Below are 27,910 nucleotides of genomic sequence, written 5' to 3'. Positions count from 1 at the left end.
AAAAAAAAGGAAATGTTTGTAGACAGTAATAAACCACTGAATTATTTTCTCTTCTTTTCACAAAATTAACATGTCTAGGAAGATGCTCTTAAAATGAATTTTATTTTAACAGGTCACAGTTAAAGCACACGATTAGTGCCTCTCCAATCTTCAAAGTTATGTATAGTTGTAAAAACTTCAAATATCACCAGTATATTTTATAAAATTAGATCCAATTTTATTAAGGATTTCAGATTACATATTTCAGACTTGTAGAATGGAATAGAACCATTTGGGGACTGACAAATGTTGTAATGAACACTGACCCCTTGAAGCTCCCTCCACAAAGCACACTCCCATCATACACAAGAACCAGCCACCTCTTCACTTTGGCAACAGCTACTTCCTAAGGAAGGAAGAAAAAGATTGCGCTAGCTCTGTAAGTTCACTGAGAATGGGATTCTAGCTTTAGGTTACAAACGTTAATATTCAAGAAAATAAGCTGTGTTTAAGATGAACTGTGATTACAGAAAATAGCACAAACCATCTAAGAAAAAGCAACCAAATCATTTTCAAAATAAAGGAAATAATATAATTGGTTAAGAATTTCCAGTAGTTAAAAATCTCAGGAAGAGGTCAGCTATAGAATGTGTTCACATTCTAAGACTTTAATACTAAATTTCACAAAAAGAACAATCACCTCAAAAAACCCAAATCTCAAAAGTAACGCTGAACACCAGGGACTAGACTCTCTTCCAAGTACAAGCCAATTAATACCCTGTCAAAAAAAGGTTCCTTCTCCCTGAACAGTAATTAGCCTGAGGTATTTTAAATGTGGCTCTAGGTGGTCTAAAACCTAATGCCACCCTCCCCTGCAATGGTCTCACTACCACTTTAGGACTTATTAATGTGGTCACTTGAGATTACCAAAGAGGAGTAAACCAAAACTAAAACTTTTTAATCTCTTGAAGTCGAACACCGATTTCGTCATTCCCACTAGAATAGGAGTCATTCGCTCTGATCTAGAACAGGTGCTTAAACTTCTCTCCAGTTTAGGTATCAAAGTTTGGTGTGAATATGTTGACTATCACACTTGTGATACGTGTGATTTTTTGTAAGACTGATAAAGTTTGTGAGAATTACCCCAATGAGCCTTACCACAGCCGTGAGGTAGGTGAAGCAACAGTACCACCCATTCTTAGTTACACATGGTGAACAGCATGGCCAACGACACCACTCATCTTTCAGCACTGAGTATTAGAATGAACACAAGTCAAGAAGATACTTAGCTCTAATAAATGGACTTTGACCTTTCTGTTGAAAAAACAAGTATCGCACATCACTTGTCACTTTTTAAAAAAGTGCATGCGTACTACTTCCTCCAAGTTGTTCAATAGAGAAAACTAGGCACCCCTGAACTCAAGCTAACCCTCTGCAATAGCCTCAACCAGCATAAACCGAGACACCATCCTGTGTGAGCTAAAACTGTATGACATTTTTATTTAGACTATAAAAACAAAATTAGGCAAATAACAGAAAAACTCAAAAATAGGTTCAAATGATGTAAATTCGTCTTTTCCAGGAAAGAAGGTAGGCCCTACCACAAAGAAAAGATTTAATAAATGGAGGTCAATTTTCAAAGCACATTAAATACTATCAGCTGACTTCTGAGGGCTTCTCCAGCTTGCTTTGATGGTAAGCACGAGTTGACCCTGTTATGTCATCTACAACATAAAGATCCCTTTAATAATGTTTAAGTTTGATCTTCCTGGAAATTCTTAACCACAATTTTCCTTCCTCAAATAACGGCTTGTTGTGTTAGTTGCTGAATCCTCTAACAACGTAATGGAGAGCACAGCTGATGCAGGCAGACCTCAACCCGTTCTACCAGCTGAAAACGGCTTTGGTTCTTTAGGAAAGAAACAGCTACACCAAACAGTGTGCTCAACAGTTATTTTTAGAACTGTATTCCAATAGCTACGTGATGAACATATTCCAGAAGAACCAAACCGCAGCAGTAAATGAACATGCATTAGGGAGGATTTATGCATTCGACATATCTGACAGAACTATAGTTAGGATGCTAGGTACAACAAATTGGTCTTTAAAATATTAGGTTCCTTTCCTTTAAAAACTTACTGATTCTACCAAGAAAATACAAAAACATAAGGCTGTAAGTAAATGAGTCGAGTTAGGCTATTACAGGGTAGGCCGTCCTCAAGGCCAGACACTGCTTCACTGCTGCTTGCACTCTGCGGGGTTTTGATCCTTCTGTTAAAGGAAAACAATATGTCAATCTATCTTCTACCTACTTTGATAAATGTTTCAGACAATAATTATTTTAATTATCACAGTATCTCAAGTCTTGTAAAAATTACAGGGAAGATAGAAAATTGATATGGGATAGTGACAAATTACTTAATGTTAGCAAGTATTAAAGTATATAAGGCCTTATTACCTGAGATAATCTATAATCATAAAATAATGAGTATTGGACATTTTGTCATTTTATTTTCAAAGACAATGATTTTGTTTTGGATAAAATATTAATTTAACTCATATCTATCAAAATATATTCAACTTCCATAATACTTCCTTATTTAAATACCTTTCTGATGTTTCCTAGGTGTCAAATGAATGCTGGAGAGCATTACATACTTTGAAGTAGAAAAGCTTTTACTAACCCTAAAATTCCCAGGACTTATTATGACCCGGGACCTTTAAGGATTAAATAGTAATAATGGTTGGAAGAATCCAACACATAGCATCGCTCCCAAGTTCAATAAAAATAAAGAGCCAAACCCAGAGCAATTAAAAATATCTCATCTGCTCTTAATTTATCTTAGCTAAACTTAAAAGAACAGCACTGGCTTTGCTCACCTTTGGGTCATAGTCTGGATCATTTTCCTCATCTCCTTCTTCTTCCCCTTCCTATATTAAAGTTCAAAATGCATCCATGAAGTAGGTACATAATAGAAAAAAATTGGCTCATAAAGTATGGAAATTTTCATACAAGTTACTCTATGGGTCAACAGATTTTTTGATTACAGAGTTTGTTGATAATACAATTTAATTTGAAAGCTTCTAATATGAAAAATTTCCCAACACAACTTGAGACATCCAGACAGCTTTTATTGAAAAGATTTACTGCAGCCAACGTTGAAAAAGTTTACTGCAGCTTTTGACTTCTTCAAAGAGCTGATAACCCTGCAGCAGAACAAAATTATTTGAAATAAAAAAAAATGTTGCTGAGTTTTGCAATTTATTTATTGAAACCTTATACATACATTGTTTGGCTGTAGAATTCTAAAATCATATTTTTCAAAAGTTATCCCAAATCACAGAATGATTATAGATAGAGCAAAGAAATACATTAATCACTCAATTTGTTGTTCAATGTGTCATACAGTGAATTATTTGCTCATTTGGTAAACATTACCTCATCAGCTTCTTCACCTTCTTCATCATACTGAAAAAAGAAGACAGGCAAAAGTATGAATGAGTAACAAATGAGCGAGCATTGCATTAGTAACATCCATCAATTTGGAACAACATAAAAAACTATAAATGCCATTACTACAGAAAGGCTACCTAGCTCTTCCCCGAGATTTCTTTGAAGACCCTATACTACCTATATAAACGCTACCACCAACACTCAAGAACTGCTTCCCGACATCAAAATGAAATAAATATAACAGTAACCACGTTTTGTCAATTCAGAATAGTGTTCTAACAGGAAAAACAAAAACAAAACAAAACAAAAAACAAACCTAAAGTAAATGAATCCAAGTAATCCTAAAGAGATTTCTTCAAAACTGAGAAAAGCCATCCAAAGGATTGGCTTCATTATGAAGTCTCTATGGCCCCCTTTTATAAAACACTAAATGTACCCTCAACAAACAATCCCACAGGATTCAAACTGAAATGTGCTCACATCATCATCATCATCCTCAATAGCTTCTCCAGTGAAGTATAACACTGATCTTGGGATTATACGCTCACGTAAGAAGTGGCCAATCTCAAAGTCTGCAGCCAGTATAGCTTCGGCATCATCATCCTATTAAGAAAGAAAAGTAATTGTGAGGTAAGCTGGTATGTGAGTAACTTTCAACTTTGCTTTCCTGTCACTTAAAAAAAAAATTTTTTTTTTTTTTTTTGGCTTTTGGTTTTTTGGAGACAGGGTTTCTCTGTGTAACAGCTCTGGCTGTCCTGAACTCTCTTTGTAGACCAGGCTGGTCTTGAACTCAGAGATCCACCTGCCTCTGTCTCCTGAGTGCTGGGGTTAAAGATATGCGCCACTATGTCTGGCTCTGCAAGACTTGTTCATAAAAGAGCAAAAGGCAAAAGCAAATTTGCTTCATGAGAACATTCCTTTGTAAATATGAGAAATATGGCTGGCAATCAGGTTAATGCTCAGTGGTAACTGCACTGTCTGTTCTTGCAGAGGACCCAGGATTTAGTTCCCAGCACCCACAAAGGTACACACCCAACTGTAAGTAACTCCAGAGCAAAAGGGTTCTATGCCCTCCCTCTTTTGACTCATGCAGTCATCACACACACAAATGGAACACAAACACACACACACACGCTGGCAAACTAACACACATAAATCAACACTGAATTTTTAGCAGATATTGTGGCACACGCCTTTAATCCCAACACCAGAGGCAGGTCAATCTCTGTGAGTTCAAGGGCAGCCTTGTCTAAATAACTGAGTTCTAGGCCAGCCAATGCCACAGTGAGCCAGTCCTTTAGGGGGAAAAAAGATAGCTCTACCCAGCCCTTACTATAACTAGATCTAGCTCTATTCCAATTGATAAGCTCAACTTACCAGATCTCCATTCTCAGGAACTGCAAAATTAAGAGGAAAACCGAAAGAGAGAGAGAGAGAGAGAGAGAGAGAGAGAGAGAGAGAGAGAGAGAGAGAGAATGTAAATTAAATAATTTACAGTAAAGCACCCATCGATACCCACCCAAACTAACACTACTTACCTTCAGGAGGAGCAAAAAAATTAAAGAAAGAATCATTGGAAACTGTTTTAGTCACAGTACGAACTGTCCCACGTCCCTTGTGTTTCTGCTTCTTTTTTATGGTTTTCAAAGTAACATTCTTTCCTTTTTTCCAATCTATCTGGCACCTTAGGAAAAAATATAGTTAATATTTAAGCACACTTGATTGCTAAGTTTTAACAAGTTTAAATGTCAAATTAAAATTTTAGACAGTAAAACGTTTTCTAAATGAAAGTTTAAAATCTATAGATTTACAATACTGTTAACACATGATAAAAAGAACATGAATAGTGTATTCCTTCTCATAAGTGTAGTCAGACCCAGAGGCAATATACAAATCCACCAGGCCACACAAGGGAATACAATACACTGAGAATGAGAACTCTACCTACAATTAAACATAAAACAGTCAGTATAATCAACTCACCCTGTACAACCCATAATCTCTGGTCCATCAAAAGAAAAGGGATCAGAATCATCCGGCTCTGACCTCATCCTGTAAGTCTTTGTTAGCACTTCATTTGTGAAATATTCATTGGGTTCAAAGTGAAATTCTAAGATAAAGCTCTTTAAAAGAAAACAAAAGTGAGTTAAGTTCTTAAACCATAAATTTTGATGCATTAGAAAACAGCTTGATCAAAGTCTAATGGTTTTTTTCTCATTCTGAAATATAATAATAAAAGAGATGTAAGGGAAACCCCTATTTCTGTTAAAGGCAAAAATAAATGAAGACAAGATAAACAATATGGTTTCAACTTAAAATTATCGTTTAGAACCTAGGTCGTCCACATAGATGGGGCAGCTGAGGTTTCATGTGGGTCCACTAGTGAGGGGAGCAGGGGCTCTCTCTGACATGGACTCTGTTGCTTGACTTTAGAACAGGTCCCTGATGGGACTGCCTTGCCTGACACAACTCGATGAGCTGAGGTAGGTGGGTAGGGAGGCGCCTCTTCTCCAAGGAATAGGGAAGGGAGGGGGGACTGGGAGGACGGAGGGGGTCTATGACTGGGATATACAGTAAAAAAATAATGAATAAAAAACTATCGTTTAGGTTAGGTAAATCTAAAATGACTGTATGTCTTTTTCATCTCCCCATAAAGACAGTTTTCAAATACGAAGCTAGACCCTCAACTCAACCATGAAAAGATTCTATGAACCTTTCCTGATCGCACTGCCCATCTGGCATAGGAGGGGTTGTTAGCTGAGCTCTCTCCTCATGCAGGCCCTCAAGCCTCATCTACCTGATTACTTCCCAGATAGACAGCTCACTTGTTGTGTTCTACCCACTTTAATCTAGGATCACTGACTATCTGTACTTTCACATTCTCCAGGAAAGAGGTTAAGTACAAGCATCAAAACCCAACCACCCACAGGTAGGAGAGTGCCTAGTGTCAGCCTCAACCCCTCACTCCATGTTGAAATGTCATGTTCAAAACTTATCTGTGAAAACATACTACAAAATGAACTATGTAAAAGTTCTTTTACCATAGGCTGGCCAGCATCCGAGAACTTCACTTTAATGTCTTTCAAGTGCTTTAGAATAGGCTCATCATGTTCCTTCAAATTAAAATAAAAATTAGTATCTAATTTGGCATTTTAGGGTCAATATTCTGTTACCACAAAAAAGCTAACAGTTGAAGGGTGTGTCAGTTATAAGGTTTTATATAGTAACCATGAACTTGAAAGCTTCTTTACCAGATCATTACGGTTTTCACTATCTCATACTGTGGTTCTTCAGAATAGTGACTGACCAGTCTGAAAAACACTGAAGTCCAAAAGGGGCTGTTTACTTTTAAAGTGTTCCCTGATTACATCTGATGCATTTTCAAACTGTTTGCTCCTCTTCTACTTTGGCAAAGCAGAAATGCAGTAAGCATTCATTCCTGAGAGCATGCCTCTGTCACTGTTAACAACCGCCAGCAATAACAAGATCTCTAGAGCGATTAGTACTACACAGACAGTCATGGCTCAAGAAACAGTAGAGGCAATTTCTCTAAGAAGGTAACATCTGTGTTGGTTTTCCAGGGAACAAGACACTGAATGATTAAACAGTTTTATATTTTATGAACAAATTTCCCCTAGACTAACAAATTGCATATTTTATCACCAATAGTCCCTTGATACTAAGAACAGGAGAACAGATATTGTAAACTATGCAAAAGCACCAACAAATGCTCAGTCACCAAAGACAACACACTTCATTACCAAACTTTAATACTTTGATTACTGGAAGCTGAACTTTCTGTACAAAACTGTAAGTAAGACAGCTGAAGAAATCAGTAGCCACAGGTACTTAAATATCAAGGACGGTTTTTAGGTAGACAGGTGGTTTTGTGAATTAAAGTACCTGAACCATATCACTGAGCAAATCAACGTTCTTAAAAACTGTCAACCAAAATTCAGGAATTCCTTTAGGGTCTTCTTTTTCTTCATCCTTTTTCTCATCTTCAATCTTGGCCTTTTCTTTCAGCTCCTCCTTGAAAAATGACAGCAAACAACTGAATGACTATCAGGTCTTTTTTTTTTTTTTTTTTTGGTTTTTTGAGACAGGGTTTCTTTGTGTATCCCTGGCTGTCCTGGACTCGCTTTGTAGACCAGGCTGGCCTCGAACTCACAGTGATCTGCCTGCCTCTGCCTCCCGAGTGCTAGGATTAAAGGCGTGTGCCACCATGCCCAGCGACTATCAGGTCTTTTGATAAACTTATATATCCTCTTAATTTATAGACAGTGGCCTAGGTATAAAACAATCAATACTCACCAAGCATAACTTTCAACCTTCAATCAACACATTCTAGCTTTAAGTGTGCAAATACTTAAAACTAGTGTGCAAATACTTGTCACATTCATTTCAAAACTACAATTCCACGGAAACCAATGTTCTCATTACCCTTAGAAAGAACCACCATCCAGATCAAGAGTTTTAGCAACATCTTAAAACAGAAACCCAGTCGGGAAGTGGTGGCACACCTTTAATCCCAGCACTTAGGAGGCCAAGGCAAACTCACTGGGAGTTTGAGGCCAGCCTGGTCTACAAAGTGAGTCCAGGACAGTCAAGACTACACAGAGAAACCTTGTCTTGAAAAACCAAAAATAGAAACCCATCTAATAATCAGCCTATAAGATCCTTAATCTAAATAACATACTGATTATATCCTCCCAAAGTAGCAATGCTAAAGAAAGAAGCATGACCACGGGACATGGCATTAGACTTTTGTCACAGCTGTCGTTATTCACTGCAGGCAGGCCTGGTTGCAGGGTATGGTGTCACACACCTACTACCCTGGCACTCATGGAGGATGTAAATTTGTGGCCAGTGCAGTCTACCAAAAAAAAAAAAAAAAAAAAAAAAAAAAAAAAAAAAAGTCCAGGAGAGAAGTCCTGTCTGGAGAGACCAAAAAAGGAGTAGGAGGCAGGGGCCATCTGACTGGGCATGGTAGCGCTCGCTTTTAATCCCAGCACTCGGGAGGCAACCAACCATCAAACAGGGCTCATCTGTATTATCCAAATATAAAAGGGACATTTCCTAAGTATAAGAACACTGTTGAGGGGGCTGGAGAGATGACTCAGCAATTCAGAACGCTGACTACTCTTCCAGAGGTCCTGAGTTCCACTACTGGCAACCACATGGCGGCTCACAACCATCCACGCCCTCTAATGCCCCCTTGTGGTGTGCATGTAGACAGAGCACTCATATACATAAAATAAATACAATCTTAAAAAAAAAAAACAAACCACCATTGATCCTCAGCACTTACAAAGTTGATTGTAATACCATGCCATCAATAAATGGTTTGCTTTTATTTTTGAGACAGGGTTTCTCTGTGTAGCCCTTTGCTGTCTTGGACTTGCTTTGTTGACCAGAGTCGAACTCACAGTAATCCACCTGCCTCTGCCTTCCGAGCCCTGAGATTACAGGTGTGCGCAATAAACACTACTCATGGAAACTGCCACAGCTACTAACCGAAACTTCATCCTCTTCATCTGGTTTCCACTCACATTCTTCTTCTGTAGGTTCATAAATTGCATTAATAATCTCAAATCGCTAAAAACAGAGAGAGAGAGAGCTTGTGTAAAAACATTAGCACCCATAAATTTAATGAGTAAAAAACACACCTTTAAAAAATTCCTACTGATGGTTTCACAAATACCTACTACCATTGAGATATCTATTAAGCCATTTGTTTTCCTGAGTTAGTTTAAATAAAAAATGGTAGAAAATCATTACCTTATCAAATAAAGGCTGATACAGAACCGCATACTTCCTCTCGAGATCATGAACTTCCTCATAGAATTTGGCTTCTATCTGTGCACATTTAACTTGAAGATTTTTTAGAGCATTTACTCGTCTTTTGACTACCTTAGGCAAGCTGAAAGTTTAGAAAAACAATCCCATAAAATCATAGAAAAACACAAGTCACCTATATATACATTAAAACATAAAGTGGCTAAGTTTCTGAGTTGAAGCAAAGATTTAAAGTAACTAAAATTCAAAATAGGTATATAGATGCTTTAATTATAAAAGCAGGTAGAGTAAATTAATAGGGGGAACATCAAGAACTACTCAGAATCTAGATTGAATTCTTTCCAAATTTTTGTAAAATATTATCTCACCATTAAAGTAGTTAAAATTAAGGAATTAACACTTTTAAGTAGGCCAGTTTTTCTCTATTTCTTACGATTATTTCTGTACAACCCTAAAAACTTAAGTTGGATTCCCCAGACTTTGCAGTGAAAGGTGAAGGCAAGAGTATCAAGAAGCTACAGAGTGCGCCTGAGGCTCGCGTTTACAATAAAAAGCTGAACTTACCGAATAGGAAGACATACATAAGCTAGAATGTGTCTTAATTTAGAATAAAAAATGCACAGCCAAAGAAACTACAAAGACATACATGGGAGTACACACCACAAGCCATAAACAGACTTAAAATTTAACCTGTCTATAGTGAGGCCTGAAACCCATCCTTCCTAGAACCGAACTTTCAGACCAAGTAAACAGAAGAAATACAACAGAGTTACTACAAAGAAGTAGAGAGCTTAACAATACAATCACATTTAAGTTATTTATTATCATCAGGATGTGTTCTTCACTCTGCCTGTAACTTTTATTATTACTGCAGTTGGGGGAGCTGTGCACAGTGGTCAAATGACAACACCGTGAGAGCTCTGCTACTTTTCCTGGGTTCCAGGGATTTAGGTAGCTTCCATCACTGGAGTACCAAAGCCTTACCTGCTAAGCTAGCTCCTCCCTTCCCACCAGTATTATAAAATAGTTACACATTAAAACGAGAGGCAAAGTGAAGTGGACATGGCCAGAGATAAGTGAGAGAGCAGCCACAGAAATATACAAAGGAAATCCAAAGTAATATTAGGGGGTTGGGTCGTGGACCGTGCTCTTAATCCCAGCACTCAGGAGGAGAAGCACACAAATCTGAGTTTAAGGCCAGCCTAGTCTACAGAGTGCCTTCCAAGATGGCCACGGCTACATGAGAAATTGTCTTGGATTTAAAAAAAAAAAAAAAAAAAATTAAGGTTCTAAGAAACATTAATTATTAAGTGGCTATTTTAAACCTAATCTATATACAAGTTTAGAATACAGCAAACCAGAACTAATACCAAAGAAACTTGGACAAACCAAACTAGATTTTAACATAAGATAAGAAGCTAGGTTTGATCGTACACTCCTTTATTACCAGTACTTGGTAGGCAAAAGGCAGGCAATATCTGAATTCTGTCTAGGTCAGCTCGGTCTACATACCAAGTTCCAGGCCAGATAAGACTATAACTTACTCCAATGAGTTTAGCAATGTTACACTATTAATTTAAAAATAAAAATACAACATTTCTCTGTATAGCAGGAATACAATATAAAATACTATTCACAACAGGAATATCACATGCAAAACTATACAGAAATGAATGTAACCAATATTCTATGAAGAAACCACAAAACTGAAGACAGCATGGACGATACAAGTATACCGACAAGATAAAGTTACAATATACTAGCATCACTCCGCAAACCTCAATGTAACCAACACCAAACCTTCTCAGTTAAAATTTGAGAACCCTGTCTTGGTTATATTTACACGCAGGACAGTATGGAAAGAAGCATCATGCCTGCCAGACACACTGTAAGGTCTGATGTGACAAGGACAAAAGAATCACATCTTGACCAACATGTTTAGTTGAAAGCAACTTACCCACTCTGATATTAACACATACTATGAAGCCATAGTAACTAAATGTATAATGGAAATTGGTTCACAGTTAACATAGTGTAATAAAAATTTACTAAAAATCAGGAAGGAGTGGATGTTTACCTGTACCAAGTACAAAGCTGGGCTTTGAAGGAACTGAAGACCCTAACGTGAAAGTTAAAACTAGCCAACAATAATGTAGGAGCTAAGAAAGATTTCCTAAGTAATTGAAACCACAAGAACAAAATGAAAACCACACCACCCACTTTGCTAATATAAAACCTAAGGGTTTCTGCTTAATGAAGGACTCTATAGATAAAAGTATTTTGGAATGCTAAGATGAAAGAGAGAATGTGAAATGGCAGGGACCTCAGTAGGAAATGGGCAGAGGGCACAAACGGGCTGCAAGGCGCTCACATTTTCTGAAAAGCAGCCAGTGTATCAGAAAACACAAGCAAAACAAGATCATAGCAGCTTCTAGACTGGTTGAAAAGAAGATCAACAAAAGCTAGACGTCAACTTTTGGCAGTGACAAATTCACACTAACTATCTCTGGAAATGTCAAGCATTTCTAGATATCTTGCTACAAGACTGGTACAGGTTAAGACTGTTTGCCTTTAAGAATCGATTAGAAAATAGCCCAAAGAAATTGTTAGTTGCTTTAAGAGGATATACAAAAAAAAAAAAAAAAAAAAAAGATGGGCAGCCATCCAGTGCAATGTGTCAAGATAGGAGTCCAAAGGCAGAGCAGGTAATGGAACAGTAAGACACAAAACCAGGAAACACTTCCACTAAGCAGAGAAAGATATACACGGACCTTTCCAATCAGAAAGCACATGATGTAATGTGTATCCTAATGCTGTACATTTCTAACAAACTTCTAAACGAATCCTAGAAATGGCTAGGCTCAGTATACTTCCTGCAGACATGAACAACCAAGTCAAGACACAATCTAATCAGACCTCTACTTCTTAAACCCATCCCAAATCTTATACTAGATACTAACAGACATTAGCTCTCCAGGATCACATAGATAAACTCAGATGGCTTTTTATAGAAGATAAATAAGGAGGGGAGAAGAAAGAAAAAAAAGAGCTTGTACCTTTCAATGTATCCTGTTGGTGTGTCTACCAGACCGTCAAGTCTTTCCTGAAGGGCTGCAAGAATCTGAGGATTCTGCATCATCTGAACAGTTAGCTGTCGTGCTTTTAAAAAGAAAGGGGGAGGGGGCAATTGAGAGAGGGATTTATGAAGATGTTTCTGCTTCGTTTCCATTGGACAATCCAATCACGAGGTCGTCTTATCAGGCTCCTAAAATGCTGGGATGATGAACTGAAATGCTCTTCAGGAAAACCCCGCGCTCTGAAAAGTCTGGGTTCTAAGATCTTAATGTACAGGATTTCTCTAGGTTATTCTCATCAGCGATGGGCACGATGCGCTGTTTCTGTTATCTTGATTTCACCCACCCCTCACTGTGGGCCAAAGCTTTGTCCAGACGCCTACCTGTGACTCTTGCCAGTAATCTCAAGTTAGTCAACATTAACAGGAAACTGGTATACTGACAATTTTAGACAAGAGAAAATGAAGGGGGTGTCTGGGTGTTTTGTTTGGTGCTTTTATTTTATGTACATTTATAGATTTGAGATTTTTAACAAAATGAAATCATTTCTCACTTTGCTGAAAATTAACTTAGTAGCAAAGATAGTCAGAAGTTGCAACTAAGGCCCAAAAATTTTAATTAGTGACTTTATAATTATACTTAATTTGAATAGAAATTAAATTTACAAAAAATATTTCCAGTTATATTCTTGGAGATCAATTAGGTTTTAATACTAACTCGGTAACTAGATTATACATAGCTGTAACAAAAATCACGTAGCAACATCAATTAGGGCAACTGAAAACTTTTCAAAGGCAGGAACTCTACTCTCATAATTAAAATCCAATTGGCTAAAAATGAAAAAGTGAAGTCACCTGGTTACCTCAGTATTCTTTTTTTTTTTTTAAAGATTTATTTATTTATTATGTATACACTGCTCTGCCTGCTTGTACACCTGCAAGCCCGAAGAAGGCATCAGATCTCATTATAGATGGTAGTGAGCCATCATGTGGTTGCTGGGAATTGAACTCAGGACCTCTGGAAGAGCAGTCAGAGCTCTTAACCACTGAGCCATCTCTCCAGCCCTACCTCAGTATTCTTAACCAACCACATCTACCTCACCAGTACTACTCCTTGTACAAATTATCTGCTAGGTAAACTTTCAAATGTCTTTAGGTGTTTAACAAGGTGTATTTTTTAAAAATATATTTTTATTATGTATAGTGTTCTACATGTATGTACACCTGCAAGCCAGGATCTCACTGTGGATAGTTGTGAGCCACCATGTGGTTGGTGGGGACTGAACTCTTGACCTCTGGAAGAGCAGCCAGTGCTCTGAACTCCTGAGCCACCTCTCCAGTCCCACAGGTGCATTTTTTAACTCACACACACACAATGCTTCCCACATAACTAGACAGTAACCAGATTGGAAGCATTGCTGAGGAAGCCCTACTTCCAGCCTTCTAGTACTTTTCTCAGGTCAGATTAAACTCCGCTATTGACCTAGCTGGGCGCACCGTAGCTCAGCAGCAGTGGTGAAACACGGAGCTATTGCACTCCCAGCTTCCTTGCTTACCGCTCCTCTCTTCTAAACAAACACAATCACTAGACTCAGGGACGATCAGGAGATAGAGGGCATGGGTGGGGCCCCAGCACGGGACAGTCTCACAATCTCCTCTAGAAGACACACCAGCAAACACCGGCTCCTGAAGGAAGTTAAAAGAATACCTTTGATTTTTGTCTCTTCACCCGTTTCTTCTTCTTCTACTTCTTCAACTTCATCCAAATCTTGATCAAGTTCAGACTGTTCTTTGCTACAATGTCATAGCATCACACCATAGTTTAAATGTATGAATTACAGAACAAAGGTATAGAGAAATGTGTATTGACTTTCTAAATAAATACACTTCTTTCAAAGGACAGAAATTCAAAAAGTGCTTCAGTCTTCTAATTCTTTATGTAGACAAGTACTAATTGAAGCACTTAACACCATCTAGCCCAAACCAGTTTATACTTCAACCTGTAAAACTGCAGTTTGATAGGTTTGTGACCTCAGGAAAGTTTTCACATTCACACCCAAAGACCACATTCTCGCATCATTGTAATGAAGAGCCTTCTCATTATATAGGGCAGCAAAACACCTAGGTGGCAAGCCATTCTTGCCTATTATATATAACTAAGTAACTACAACTAGGTTTTGGCAATGATATTATATTTGTTGCTTTTTTGTACATTTGTTTCATTCAGCCTATACTGCTCAAGATGGCCTTGAACTTCTGATTCTCTTACCTTGCAGAGTGCTAGGATTACAGGCCTATAACAACTTGGGCAATTTATGGCAGTGAATTGAGTTTTGTTCTGGTTTTGTTTTTTTAGATAGTATGTCTCTCACCATGCAGCTTTGGCTGTGGCAGTGAGAGCTTATAAAATAGAATTTAAATAAAACTTTAAGAAGCCTTGAAAAATGTTAGCTAAGAAAACTTTCTGAGCTTGATAAATCCATCCTTTCTGCATAAGACGAATGACTACAGCTTCAGCAGCCATAGTGGACCATGCATAAGACAGCCTGGAAACCATTAAGTAACTACATCTGAGGATGAAGATGTTAGTTGAAAGCAGAGGGATCCTGGCCGGCACTCAGGAGGCAGAGGTAGGCAGATCTCTATGAGTTTGAGGCCAGCTTGGTGTACAGAGCAAGTCCTAAGACAGGCAGGGCTATACAGAGAAACCTTGCCTAGAAAAAGCAGCCAAACACCAAACGAGAGATTTTGTTGTATCAGATGGTTATGAACACTTATAGAGGACTGTATCATCTTTGGACTTAGGAGAAGGTGACATCTTTTTCACCATCTCGGAGACTAGCAAAAACCTACTCTGTGAACATGAAATCCCTTCTAGCACTGACAGGGGTGGTTCTAAGGGTTTATTTTGTTTGACAAGGTTTTACCTGGTGTAACAGGGCAGCCTACAAGCTCCACCATCCTCAGTCTCATCTTGAGCACTGGGACACTACACAGAAATGTGCCTGAGGCTCACGCTCAGCCTCAATGTAATGTCTTTACATTTTAACATCTGGATTAAGGGCTTCGTAGCTGCTGTGTCTAAATAGCATCTGAAAAAATAACTCTTATTCAGGGACAAATGTAAGAAAGATATTAGGCTAATAGAAATCTACGGCCGTATAAACCACAGAGAAACTCAAGTGATTCCTAGGATCTTTGGCTCCTTATGAGCCAGAAGCTGCTGTTAGGTAACATGTATTGGCTGCACCTTTAGTATCATCAGATATTTAATTAGGTTTTTAGAAGAGATTTCACAAGCTATATCATATGGCCAAATCTAGCCTGCTTCTGTTTCTATACATATAATTTTGTGTTAGAACACAGACACAGTAATAAAACAGCCAAGAAAACTGCTTGAGTAGTTTTAAGGCTCAAAATGCCCAGAACATTCACTCCCAAGCCATTCTCAGTTTCCTGGCTCTTTGAAGAGTCCTTTCTATCAACTTGCCCAGGCCTAACAGTCATATATAAAATCAAATACGATTGAGAAATCAATTTGTCGCTTTTCTAATTGTTGTATATACTTTTAAACCTTCCAAAAACCATCAATTAACAAACAAAAAGGATATATTTAAAGTGTTAAGACTAAATGCCAAGGTAAGGAGAACAGCAAAACTTTGAAGCTAGAAAACTGCAGCAACAAGCCACTTTATTGGAAGAACTGAACCCTAAGGAGGCAATGTGAAGGCCAAGCCCGACAGTCTTCACAGGAGTAAAAGATGACAGTAGTGACAACACTTCTGTAATAGGGCCAAAGAATGAAGACATAAACAGGGAAGACTGGGCAATAATACTAAGTAGTTTGATTCTTAAATCCTCTCAGAAATATGGCAGTTCCTTCTCTGGAAATGAAACTCACAACTTGGCCTGAGTAATTCAGCTATTCTGAGTGACTAGTTACACAGACTACAGAACACTCAGACCTCCCCGTAGCTGCCTTCTGAGTTGATTCCCACAACACATGAAAGCCAGATCCACACCCACTCTGCTCAGCAAGGAGCTGGACCACAGCAGAAGAACCACTCTGATCCCAGCGTTCTCGTGGCAACCACCGATGGCATTAGAGTCCCACAGTAGCAAGACACTTCTACAAAGCCTTCATTTTCTTTCAAGACAGGGTTTCTTTCTCTGTGTAGCTCTGGCTGTCCTGGAACTCACAGAGATCCACCTGCCTCTGCCTAGGATTACGGGCGTACTTTACCACCCCTGGCAAGCCTTCATTTTCTAACCAACTATTGTTACTGTCTTTACTGTACTCATCCCGATCCCTCTACACCAATCCTAACAATCAGATGGTCCTACCTCATAGGAAAGCCTATTACAAATGAAGTCTAAAACAAAAGAAGAAAAGAAAATAAGAGTAGACAGACTAAATATGAAAGAAACATTCAGAGAAAGACACTACAATCAGTGAAACGAAGGGGAAGCAAAGGGGAAGAGAGAACTAAAGCAATATATTTGAGAACACAAACAGAAACATAAAGCCTCTGCATCTCTGTTCAGAGAACAAAGAGACGAAGATGAAAATTGGCTAAAGGATACTAAAAGCATTCCAAGATACAATGTCTAACACAAGCTGCAGAAAGAGAAGAAACAAGTCAATGAACAAGTAGGCCAAAAATAAACATGTGGTAGAACCGAAAACCACTGAATTTAGCCAAATGAAAGGACCCAATACTGAATGAGCCCCACAGCTGAGTGTAGTGGCAAAAGCCTGTAATCCCAGCACTCAGAGGCAGAGGCAGGTGATTGCTGTGAGTTCAGGGCCAGCCTGGTCTACAAGAGTCCCAGACAGTCAAGGCTACACAGAGAAGCTGTCTCTAAAAACATATATATATATATATATATATATATATATTGTATTCCTTAATTATAAGCATAAAGAACAGTAACTTTCAGTCATGCTATATGTCCTTGCTCTCTTCTACAGAGAGCAAGCATGTTTAAACACAGGCCAAGATTGTTACACATACTTCCATGTATGTGCTGACATTATGGTAAAGTCCCTCCCAACTCCATGCCCTAAAAAGCCACTGACTGTTCTAACACATGTTAATTAATGGGTTGGATTTACCCATGGTGAGCCAGTAAGACAACTGTCAAATGAGACAAATCTTGTACAGCCTATCCCATTCTCCCTGACAGCATTTCTATAGGACACACCAAAAACACACTACATTAAAAAAAAAAAAGCTCACATCTATGTTCCAAATTGTCAGAACAAACCTCTGTAGAGCCGAGAAAGTTTAAGCCACTGCTTTAAGTCAGTGCTTCCTACGTCACAATTCAACACTAAGCTGAGGAGACAGCTCAGTGGCAGAGCCCTGGCACTGTCCCACCTCCTCCCCAAGCCAACATCAGCATTCTAAGAAAAGCAAGGAGGACTGGAGAAATGGCTGAGCGGGTAAGAGCACCGACTGCTCTTCCAGAGGTCCTGAGTTCAATTCCTGACAACCACATGGTGGCTCACAACTGTCTATACTGGGATGTGATGCTCTCTTCTGGCCTGCAAGTCCAGGATAGATAGATAGATAGATGGAAGGAAAGAAGGAAGGAGGGAAGGAAAGCCGGCGGTGGTGGTGCACACCTTTAATCCCAGCACTTGGGAGGCAGAGGGAGGCGGATCACTGTGAGTTCAAGGCCAGCCTGGCAAGTCCAGGATAGTCAAGGCTACAGAGAAACCCTGTCTCAAAGAAAAGAAAGAAAAGACAGACAAGGAAATGAATTAAAGTAAAATGGAGAATAGTGCTTAGAACTCTGGGTAGAAGGTGGAGAATGCAATTGAGAAAGGCTATTAGACTCTTCCCGCTTTTAACTTGAATGCATACTGTTGCTGTATGTATATTCTACATGTGTTTAGATAGGCATTAGCGTTATAAGACAATGTTTTAAGAAATATACACATGCTAAAATTTTCTCCAAGTATTTATGATCTATTACCAGGCTTAGCACTTTTCTAAGACTAAACACTGACAAATGGTTTGCTGTGTTTCCCCTTTCTTTTGGATTTCTTGGAGACAGGCTCTATGTAGTTCTGGCTGCCTGTAACTTATTATGTAGACCAGGCTAGCTTCCTACTCAGAGACCTACCTGCCTCTGCCTTCCAAGTACTGGGATTAAAGGCATGCACCATCTTGCCTGGCTTTTATGTGCCCTAGGCATGAAACAGCTTTGGCCACCAAGCCAGGCATCAAGCTAGGATGAACAAAGGACTGCCATCTGCTCTGCCCCAGACTGATATAAGAACAACACCACCAACAAGGTGTCTCTTTGCCCATTGCCAGGGGGTGGTTTACTGTATTTATGAGTGATAAAATATAATGTACTTTAGAGTAGATATTCCACCCAACTTCCAAAAGTAGGCACCAAAGAATGTATGTCAGCAACACACATTTTCATAATAGTTTGTACTATTAACTACATCACAATACAAAGTCTCTGAAAAGGAACAAACTAACTGCCACTTACTTGTCAATGTCCGCCATCTTGTAAGACCTCCACAAATCTAAGAGAAAAAAGAATCAGTGTTAAAACCAAGTATGACTTGCTTTAAAAAGCTAAGAAAAACATTGAAGTGAAACACTACGAAATCAATAAAACACAAAATCTAGTAGCTATATTCCCTTTAAAATGGCATGTGTTAAGACAAAAAAATTCCTGAGGCGCGCATGGTGGTGCACATCTTTAATCCCAGGCAGAGGCAGGCGAATCTGTGAGTTCGAGGACAGCCTGGTCTTCGAAGTGAGTCCAAGAGAGCCAGGGCTACACAGAGAAACCCTGTCTTGAAAAACCAAAAAAGACAAGAAAAGAAAAAAAATCCTGGAAGAGTCCAGTGTAACAAACTCAGGCTAGGTTTTGTAATTTCACAAATGAAAGCACAGTGATCTTTAGTCAAATACTTTTAATGACAGCCCTTAGATTAGCTTTTAAAGAGAGGCTTTCATCACATAACCCTGTCTGGTCTGGAACTCACTACCTGGACCAAGCTGGCCTCATGTCTGCCTCTGCTTCCCCAGGGCTAGGACTAGAGGTATATATTACCACCCCTAAACAATCCATTTTTAAAAATTATTTATTATTTTACAGTGCTTTGCCTGCACATAGGCCTGCAGACCAGAAGACGGCATTAGATCACATTATAGACAGTTGTGAGCCAGCATGTGGTTGCTGGGAATTAAAACTCAAGACCTTTGGAAGAACAGCCAGTGCTCTTAACCTCTGAGCCATCTCTACAGCCCCTCCATTTTGTTTAACAGTATTTTAAAATGACATTTATTTCTTTTTAGTGTATCAAGGCATGTGGGGAGATCAGAGGACAACTTAGAGGAGCTGGTTCTTACTTTCCATCGTGTGGAGCCTGGGCTTAAAACTGAGGTCATCAGGCTTACTTGGTAAGCCATCTTGCCAGCCCAAAGCTGTTAACTATTTAACTTAAATTCACTTCAAAAAGAAAATCTTTGCTTAACTACTGTCCTACTAAAAAGCTTAATAGCTAGCGCCAGCATTAAATATTAGTATTTTTACCAATTTTATGAAAACTGGCCCCAGTACTTTGAACAGCCCAGGCACTGAGGGAGCCGACCTGAGCTAAGTAGAAGACTCTGCCTAAAACATCCTTTTTAGACTGGTGCGTGGTGTACGCCTGGAATCCCAGGACTGGGGAGGCAGAAGCAAGCGGGTCTGAGTTCCAAGACCAGCCTGGTCTACCAGCCCAGGACAGACAACCAAGGCTACACAGAGAAACATGTCTTTTTAAACACCTACTTCTCAGAGCTGCCCTCTTGGGTTCCTCTTAGCATCTGAAGCTTCTGAAGAGGCCCAGAGTCGGGGCTTAGGGAAGAGAGCGGTAACTGAAACCAAGCAGTACAGCAGCTTATGCATAGTTTAGTTCTCAGTCATGTGACCAATCAGAGAGGTGGTCCCAACCTTGCTCTGGGTGACTGCTCGTAAGCCGTCCACTATGGTACACCATCCGCTGCTGAAACATGGCTTCCCTGCACCGTTAAAGACTCACCCAAACACTACACTTCATCGGAAAAACAGAGAGAACATGGAGACAGCACTGGGAATGCCTTAGAACTGAAGCCTGGAAACAGCAAGTGTGATTTCTGCTCACACTGTATAGGCGAGAACTTAGAAACACATCTCATTGTACGGACTGTAATGTGATTGCAGGCATGTCGGGGTGTGCATCTGGAGTTACAGGTAGGTATCCATGGCCCTCATCACTGAGTAACAAGCACCCTAATGTTTACCTATCACCTCACCAGTCTATTCCACTTACTTTATAGCCACACTGAATTCTCTCTAGCAACAGCCAATATTTATAAAATGTTTAGTAAACAATTATGAATACCAATTAAAAATTATGAAATTTTGATTTTTAATCTCTACTGAACTACAACTGAGATTATGCTCAGCCTATTAAATCAAAGATTTTCTTTGAAGGCAGAAAAAACTGGGGTGAACATTCTTAAATCTGGATGTTTCTTAGGCTCTACTTTTCTAGAAAGTAATTTAGGCAAAATAATAAAAAAAGCCTTCGATGTTTCTAAGCTACTCTTCCAGCTCCCTAAGACAGACCTTTATACAATGGCACATAAGAAACAAGAATAGTTCCACGTAACAAGGAAGACAACGGGGACAAATAGGATGTGAAAGCAAACAGGGTCTCACCCTGCAGCCCAGGCTGGCCTACAACTACGCAGCCCAGGGGTCTCTAACTCTTGGCAATCTTCACCTCAGACTCTTGAATGCTAGGACTATAGGCACGGACCTAACAGTGACTATCATTCTGTATTATTTTGTTTTACAATATGCACCAATGTAATGGGGGTATCATTTTTAGGATTTGCTGAGTTAACCAACCCCCTGCAAACTGTTACAATAAATGCATAGGTATAACATCCAAAAAGTTCTCAAACTTATAATAAGCAGGCTCAGATGATGTGAGGGGTAAAAGCATACTCCTTCATGCTTATGTTAAGAAAATGGGTAAGGAATATTGTATATTGTTAACTTGGCAGGATTTCTACAGAATTACCTAAAGCCAGGCTTCTCAGAGTGCTTGTGACCAATTACCTAGATGAACAAAGGTGGGAAACCCTCCCTAAATGTGCATTCTATGGGATAGGGTCCCACACTTGGAAGTTACTGGAGTACTAGCCTTCACTCATCTTCTGTAACAAGTTGATTCAAGCTAATTACTGCTTGCTGTCTCTGTGCATATGCAAAATTAAGTGAAGGATACCTTCCTCCCAAACAAGCAAGAAATTAGTCCTAAACAGGGCATAGTGAGGGCACACCTTTAATCCTAGCACTCAGGGAGTACAGGGCCAGTGGATCGCTGTGAGTTCAAGACCAGCCTGGTCTACAAAGCTAGTCCAAGACAGCCTGGCTACAGAGAAACTCTATCTAGAAAAGCCAAAAAACAAAACAAAAAACCTAGTCCTATATTATAAAAGCCTAAATATAACCACCAAATGGACAGTCTTATTTAAGTCTGGAACTGTGGGTACACCTTAAAGGTAGACAGAGTATTTCCCAGCATGCAAACGGTCTGAGTTTGATCTTAGGGAAAGAGGGAAAGGGAAAGGGGAGGAGAGGCAGAAGAAAACATCCTTTACGATAGACAATCATCTGTTAACAATATCAAATTTAGGGGGCTGGAGAGATGGCTCAGTGGTTAAGAGTGCTGCCTGCTCTTCCAAAGGTCCTGAGTTCAATTCCCAGCAACCACATGGTGGCTCACAACCATCTGTAATGTGAGCTGATGCCCTCTTCTGGCCTGCAGGTGTACATGCAGGCAGAACACTGTATACATAATAATAAATAAATCTTAAAAAAAAAATATCAAATTTAGAAATAACTAAATAGAATTTCTGGAGTAAAAATAAAACACTGACATCAAGCTAAATAGGTTGGCCCAATATTAAATTAGGTTCAGCTTAGGAATGGATCAAGTTAAAAGGAAGGTAGAAGTCATACTGCAAGCAAGGCAGGATTGAAAGGAAATACTGAAGAGAGATTAAGGATATAACAAAATCTAGATGAGACTGGATACAAATTCTAGAAATATACAGGATAAAACACTAAGAAGTTTCTAGATGTGACGAAAGACACCAATCTATACTCAAAAGGAACTCTATAAAACCCACTCTCCTAGTTAAGATTAAAAAAAAACAAAAACAAAAAAAAAAACAGTAGGGGAGGGTGGTAGTGATGCACGCCTTTAATCCCAGCAGCCAGGAGGCAGAGGCAGGTGGATCTCTGAGTTTGAGGCCAGTGTGGTCCAGAACAGCCAAGGCTACACAAAGAAGCCCTGTCTTGAAAACCCCTACCCCGTCTCCCCAAAACCAGGAAACTCAGTAACTCGAACCTTTTCTTCTCTCAGAACCCCTTCTAGCACATGAATTTCATTAGTTCAGAGCCCAGTAGCCAATATGGCTTCAAATCAACTTTAGCTTAAAAAGCACCTTTTAGAACACATTCATCCTAGTGAAATCAAGTCACAACTGCCCATATATTAAACTCCATATCCAGAGCATCACACAGCCCAACAGCATATGCACACGTACAAAGGACTGGCATTTGGCAAAACTCTTCAATTTACAAGCAACAACGTATTCGGAGGCAGCGTCCACTTTTGTGCATGTGACATACATAGCTCACATACACAAATACAAGGCTTCTAAGCAGCCACTATCTCATTACATGCAAGCAAATTCCATATTGATACAAAACCACATGACTACACTTGCAGTTTTTCCCCAGAGCAAATCCCAGGACAGTGCTTTTCAAGTTCACACCCACAGCTAGCACTGCAGTCTGACAACATCCTTTAAAACCCAGGATAAAGGGGCTAGAGAAATGGCTCAGTGTTTAAGAGCACTTGTTTTCCCTGCAGAAACCTGGACTTAATTCTCAGTACCCACTTGGCAGCTCACAACTATAGCTCCAATACCAGAGGATTTGACACCTCTTCTAACCTTTACAGATACCAGGCATGCATGGTGCATACATGTGAGCAGCACACTCATACACAAAATCTTAAGAATGTTACTCATTGTAAATCATCACTGCAAAACTAAGTAATAGTAAATAAGCTTAGTACTACTATCAAAACCATACACAGTAAGACAGATTCAAGAGAAAACGAATGCTACCTGACATTTACTAAGTAAGTAAAGGATCCATATGGAATGTAAATAACGCCCCACCTCTCATCTCAGAGCCACAGAGAAAGAAGATCCAGGATTCAAGAGCAGCCTTGTCTACACAGCAGTTTCAGGACAAAAGAGCTACAGAACTAGTCTTAAAAAAGCAGGCTTCAGTGATCACTGATTTGACTATTTGTTCCCCTATAGCATGCCCCCCTTAATGTTTGGTAACCTTTATTTGTATGAGTCAGTATTCTGTCTACATGTCTGTCTGTACACCACACACACGTTGTATCCCGAGACCAGAGTTACAGACAGCTGTGACCTGCCATGTGGGTGTGGGGAATTGAACCCAGGGCCTCTGGAAAAGCAAGGAGTGGTCTGAACCCCTAAGGCACCAGCTTTCCAGTCCCTGAAGTATTCTACTTATTTTAAGGAAATTATAGCTCCTTTTCCAGTTGAAAACAAAAAATCAAAATGTGAAAAAATCTGAAGTTAAAAAATGTGTCCAAATTTTTAGCAATGAAAGGCAGTTAACCCAAGGTGCAGCAGTTACTTCTCATGCCCCATGAACACAGTGCACTCTGTGATTAAGCACTCACAACAAAAGCATCTACAACTAGTTTGAAGATGAAGTTTAATCAGCTCTAACAGGCCCTTCTGTAAAGCAGGTCCTAAGTACCTTAAGCTTCGGCAATCCTTTCTACTCGGTGCTCCCAGCTTAACACTTCCTACAAACCAATAGCACATTTGCTCAGTGTGATATATAGGTCAGAATAGGTTTAGTTTAGAATGTGAGAATGATCCCTCCTTTTTCTCTAAGATTCTTTAATCCTTTTTTAATTTATAACCAAACAAAATACACCATGTATCTTGGCACCTTCAGTTCTTCTTTTTAGTCATATTCTGCCTCTTTCAGTCCCTTTCCTTCCCAGTAAGGACTTTGGTCACCTGAGGCCAAGACAAGCAAGCAAATAATGAAATAAACTATAGAATTTTAGTCACATTGGAGCTCTTGAAAGGACAACTCAGAGGTGCCACACTCAGCATTAAATTATTGTCAACTATAGGGCCCAAGATTAAAAGCAAAATATACAAAAGAACAGGTATTTTTGCAACAGATAAAACTGATACACTTTTCTTGTTGATATGTTGAGGAGCCTTTAACTTCTATTTAGTAAGCTAAAGGCTGGCTTAAAAAGAACAAATATATTAAGTCAAGGTTTTATAACAGATGTCTAAATCCCTACTAATGCTAAAGTAAATCCCTCCGACTCAGACTTAAGTTAAAGTACAGTTTAAATCTGGGACATATACTTCAACCATAAACAAGTTTTAGGCAAGAATATGCCCAAGAGCACCAAAAACCCCTTACTTGCAGTTAGTTTCTGAATAAATCTGTTTTAGGTTTTCCCCTGATCCAATCAAAATATGCTTTGCCTATTAGTTTAAAAAGATGATTTGATGATACCCATTCTCAAAAAAAAAAAAAAGAAAAAGAAAAAGAAAAAGAAAAAGAAAAGCAAACTTTGTGTCAGTTCTCCTGAAATCAGGCTAGTCAGTGTTGGGAGCCTTTCAAACGTTTTCTTTTCAGAATTTAGAGACAGGCAATAGTCTGAAGTAAGGAGGCCCTGAAGACAATCCCCCTGTGGCTGGTGCACCCTTTGGTTCTGAAAAGCCCAGCCCTGCCGGCAGGACCTGTCTCCTCCCTGCCTTCAACGCCACTCAGGAGATCCTTACGGATGCGTGGCGCACTGAGCTTGGTCAATATATATTAATGCCTTGCTCCATATCTCATGTTCCTACTACCTTATCCCTAGCGAGAATTCTGAGGGCTTCGTAAGGGAAAAGTACGTTGTCGGTGTATTAGCCTAGGAGCCTTCCCCCACCCCACCCCCAAGCCAAGCCACCCCTTTTTTTTTCATCTTAGAACCATCTGGAGGTTTAAGGAGACTGGGATCAAGTCTCTCCACACAAATATACCCCCGGCCATGGTACCCAACGAAGTTCTAACTGAACCTGCGAGACACAAAACAGAGCTCTTGTTAAAACACAAAAAACAAAACCCACCTAAGCCAAAACGCTTTGCACGCGTTAACCCCTTAACACCCAGGCGAGGGGAGGCTGCTCTCGCCGCCGCCCGCCGCTCCCCGCCCCCATCCTCCCAGCCGCTAGCACCTTCATTCCTCCACGAAGACTAGGCAAGCGTGTGAGCCCTTAGGGGCTTGATGCTCGTCCCCACCCTTCCTCCTCCTCCAACTCCGAGGGGGAAGTCGGGGTGGGCCAGGGGCCGGGGTCTCCCGCCGCACGCCGCGCGGTCCCGGTCCCCACGTGCCTGCGCTCCTTAGCGCGGAGGCCGCGGCCTGTGCAGCCCTCCCTGCGGGCGGAGCTCGGGGCTGCCCCCACCTCCCCGTCCCTTCCGTACCCCCCACTCCCGCGGCCTGCATAGCCGCGTCCCTCTTGTGGAGTGATGAGGGGTGGGGGGTGGGGGGACACACCGAGGCAGAGGGGTCCCCCGGGCGAGCCAGTGCGCCCCCACGGCGTGGCCTCGTCCTCTACCTCCTCCGCGCTCCCGCGGCCTCGCTGCCCCGCGCGCCCCGCAGCGGGTGCCGCTCCCCGGGGTCCCTCAGGCCGCACGGACCCCCCCCCCCCGGAAGCGCGGCCCGCGGCCTCCTCCATTCCCTCCACGCACACCTCGCAGGCCCCCCGCGCCCCGGTCCTCTCGGTCCCCAGCCGTTACCGTTCCAGGAGACTCGGACGCGGAGCCAGGCGGCCGGAGCTGCGCAGGCAGTGACTCAGGGCGGCGGCGACGGCAGCAGCGACAGCGGCGGCGGCGGGAGGAGCGGGAGGCGGCGCCGCGAGCAGATGGCGCTAAAAAAGACCAGAGAGCCCGCCGCTCGCGCTCATATACAATTAGCGTCAGCACGTAGGGCCGCTCCCCCCGCCCTCCTCCTGGCCTCGGCGTTGCCTAGCAACGGGAGCAGGAGGCGGGCCCCGGGCCGCGTTGCCTGGTAACAGAGCCGTCCTTCTTCCCCGGCGCCCTAGGCTTCCCGCCAGAGGCGGTCCTCCGCTTGCTGCGCACCGCGCCATCTCTACTCTCCCCTGAGCTTGGGGTGGCAATCCCGACCCCATACGTCCAGACCCTGGTTCTCCTTGTCCTCTAGACTCAGGACTGCAGTATCTCGGCTCGGATTCCCATCCGCGTCCAGGCCTAATTCTGCAACTCTTAACCTCCTCCTCTCCTCTGAAACCATTTCCCCACCCTAGCTAAGAACCACCACGGCGGCTCCTCCTGCAGATGTTGCTCCTAACTCAGGGTGCCTCTGCCTGAGCCTTGTAGATTGTTCTGCATCGTGTTTACCTGATATGTAGTCCTTCATTTCTGCTTTAGTTCATTTGATGCAGGAAAAGAGCGTATTTCGGTTATTCTTTAAAGTGCTTTATATAATGAAAATAATCCGTGTATCTATTTTTTTCATCTCACTGAAAAAGTAGAGTCTATATAAAACACCTAAGCTTGTGAAACCTTGAAGATATTTTTATTTTTCATTTATTTTTATTTTTTATTTTTTGGTTTTTCAGGACGGGGTTTATTTATGTAACAGAGCCCTAGCTGTCCTGGACTCACTTTGTAGACCAAGCTGGCCTCAAAATCACAGAGATCCCCCTGCCTCTGCCTCCTTCCTGGGTGCTAGGACTAAAGGCCTGGGCCTCCATGCCCGGGCCTGGCTGCTGTTTTTTAATTGACTAGGAATCACCTGTTAATTCTTTGTGTTTGGTGCTTCTTGGTTTTGTATTTAAGGCAGGGCCACACTGTGTAGCCCATGCTGGTATCAAGTTTTAAATCTTCCAGAGTGTGAGTGTGGCCCACAACTCAGAGATTTACAAATTAAACAGTTGTGCTCCAAGTGTGGAGTGACCTTCCACACACCCGTTAAGGTGGAAGGGTCGATCTGTGGCTATAATACTAAGGCACCATCTACATTTTACGTCCGTTCTCCCATGAGCCTACACAGGAGTCTTCCAGACAACTACACATCGTATAACAGGGAGACACTGGAAAAACAGACAGATGGCAGGAGCTGGTTATCTGTTGTGAAATCAGGCCTGGAAGAACTCGGTAAAAAGTAATATGTGCGTATAAAAGGCTATGTGCTATTATTCTTTTAATCAAAGAGTAACCACTCTTTAAGATTGGTCAGTGTTGGGAGGGCCCGTAGACGTGGCTCTTTTGGTAAGTACCTGGCTAACATGCATGAAGCCACAAGCCCCCCAGCACCACATACCAAGTATGTGGTCACACGTCTGCAAAAGCCGCCCTCCAGAGCTGGAAGCCCAAGGCTAAGGAGGTTAGCCTTAAGGTCAAACCTTTAAGGTCCCGTCTCAAAAAAGAACCACTGTCAA

General features: G+C 40.9%; 1 protein-coding gene across 3 annotated transcripts; it reads right to left on the bottom strand.

Annotated features, from left to right (window-relative positions):
- Window positions 1-195: 195 nt before the first annotated feature.
- NAP1L1 (nucleosome assembly protein 1 like 1) lies at window positions 196-26,436 on the bottom strand. 3 transcript variants are annotated; one of them, XM_084797064.1, is made up of 16 exons: window positions 26,247-26,436; window positions 18,816-18,852; window positions 14,014-14,099; window positions 12,289-12,391; window positions 9,215-9,356; window positions 8,951-9,031; window positions 7,337-7,465; window positions 6,475-6,546; window positions 5,417-5,556; window positions 4,972-5,117; window positions 4,811-4,830; window positions 3,914-4,036; window positions 3,419-3,448; window positions 2,860-2,910; window positions 2,183-2,250; window positions 196-385 (listed from the first exon to the last, which is right to left on the bottom strand). In XM_084797064.1, the coding sequence occupies exons 2-15, from the start codon at window positions 18,830-18,832 to the stop codon at window positions 2,215-2,217; spliced, it is 1,176 nt and encodes a 391-aa protein (XP_084653190.1). In that variant the 5' UTR covers window positions 18,833-18,852; window positions 26,247-26,436; the 3' UTR covers window positions 196-385; window positions 2,183-2,214. The 3 variants fall into 3 exon arrangements, with proteins under 3 accessions (XP_084653190.1, XP_084653189.1, XP_084653191.1); XM_084797063.1 differs by having other exon boundaries at window positions 196-2,250; window positions 26,247-26,435; XM_084797065.1 differs by lacking the exons at window positions 196-385; window positions 2,183-2,250; window positions 2,860-2,910 and adding an exon at window positions 3,091-3,186.
- Window positions 26,437-27,910: the final 1,474 nt, after the last annotated feature.

This window comes from Acomys minous (assembly GCF_964271855.1).
Source record: "Acomys minous genome assembly, chromosome: 9".
Classification (NCBI taxonomy): domain Eukaryota; kingdom Metazoa; phylum Chordata; class Mammalia; order Rodentia; family Muridae; genus Acomys; species Acomys minous.
Note: the sequence above shows the minus strand (reverse complement) of the source record. Positions and strands in the feature narration are given on the sequence as shown.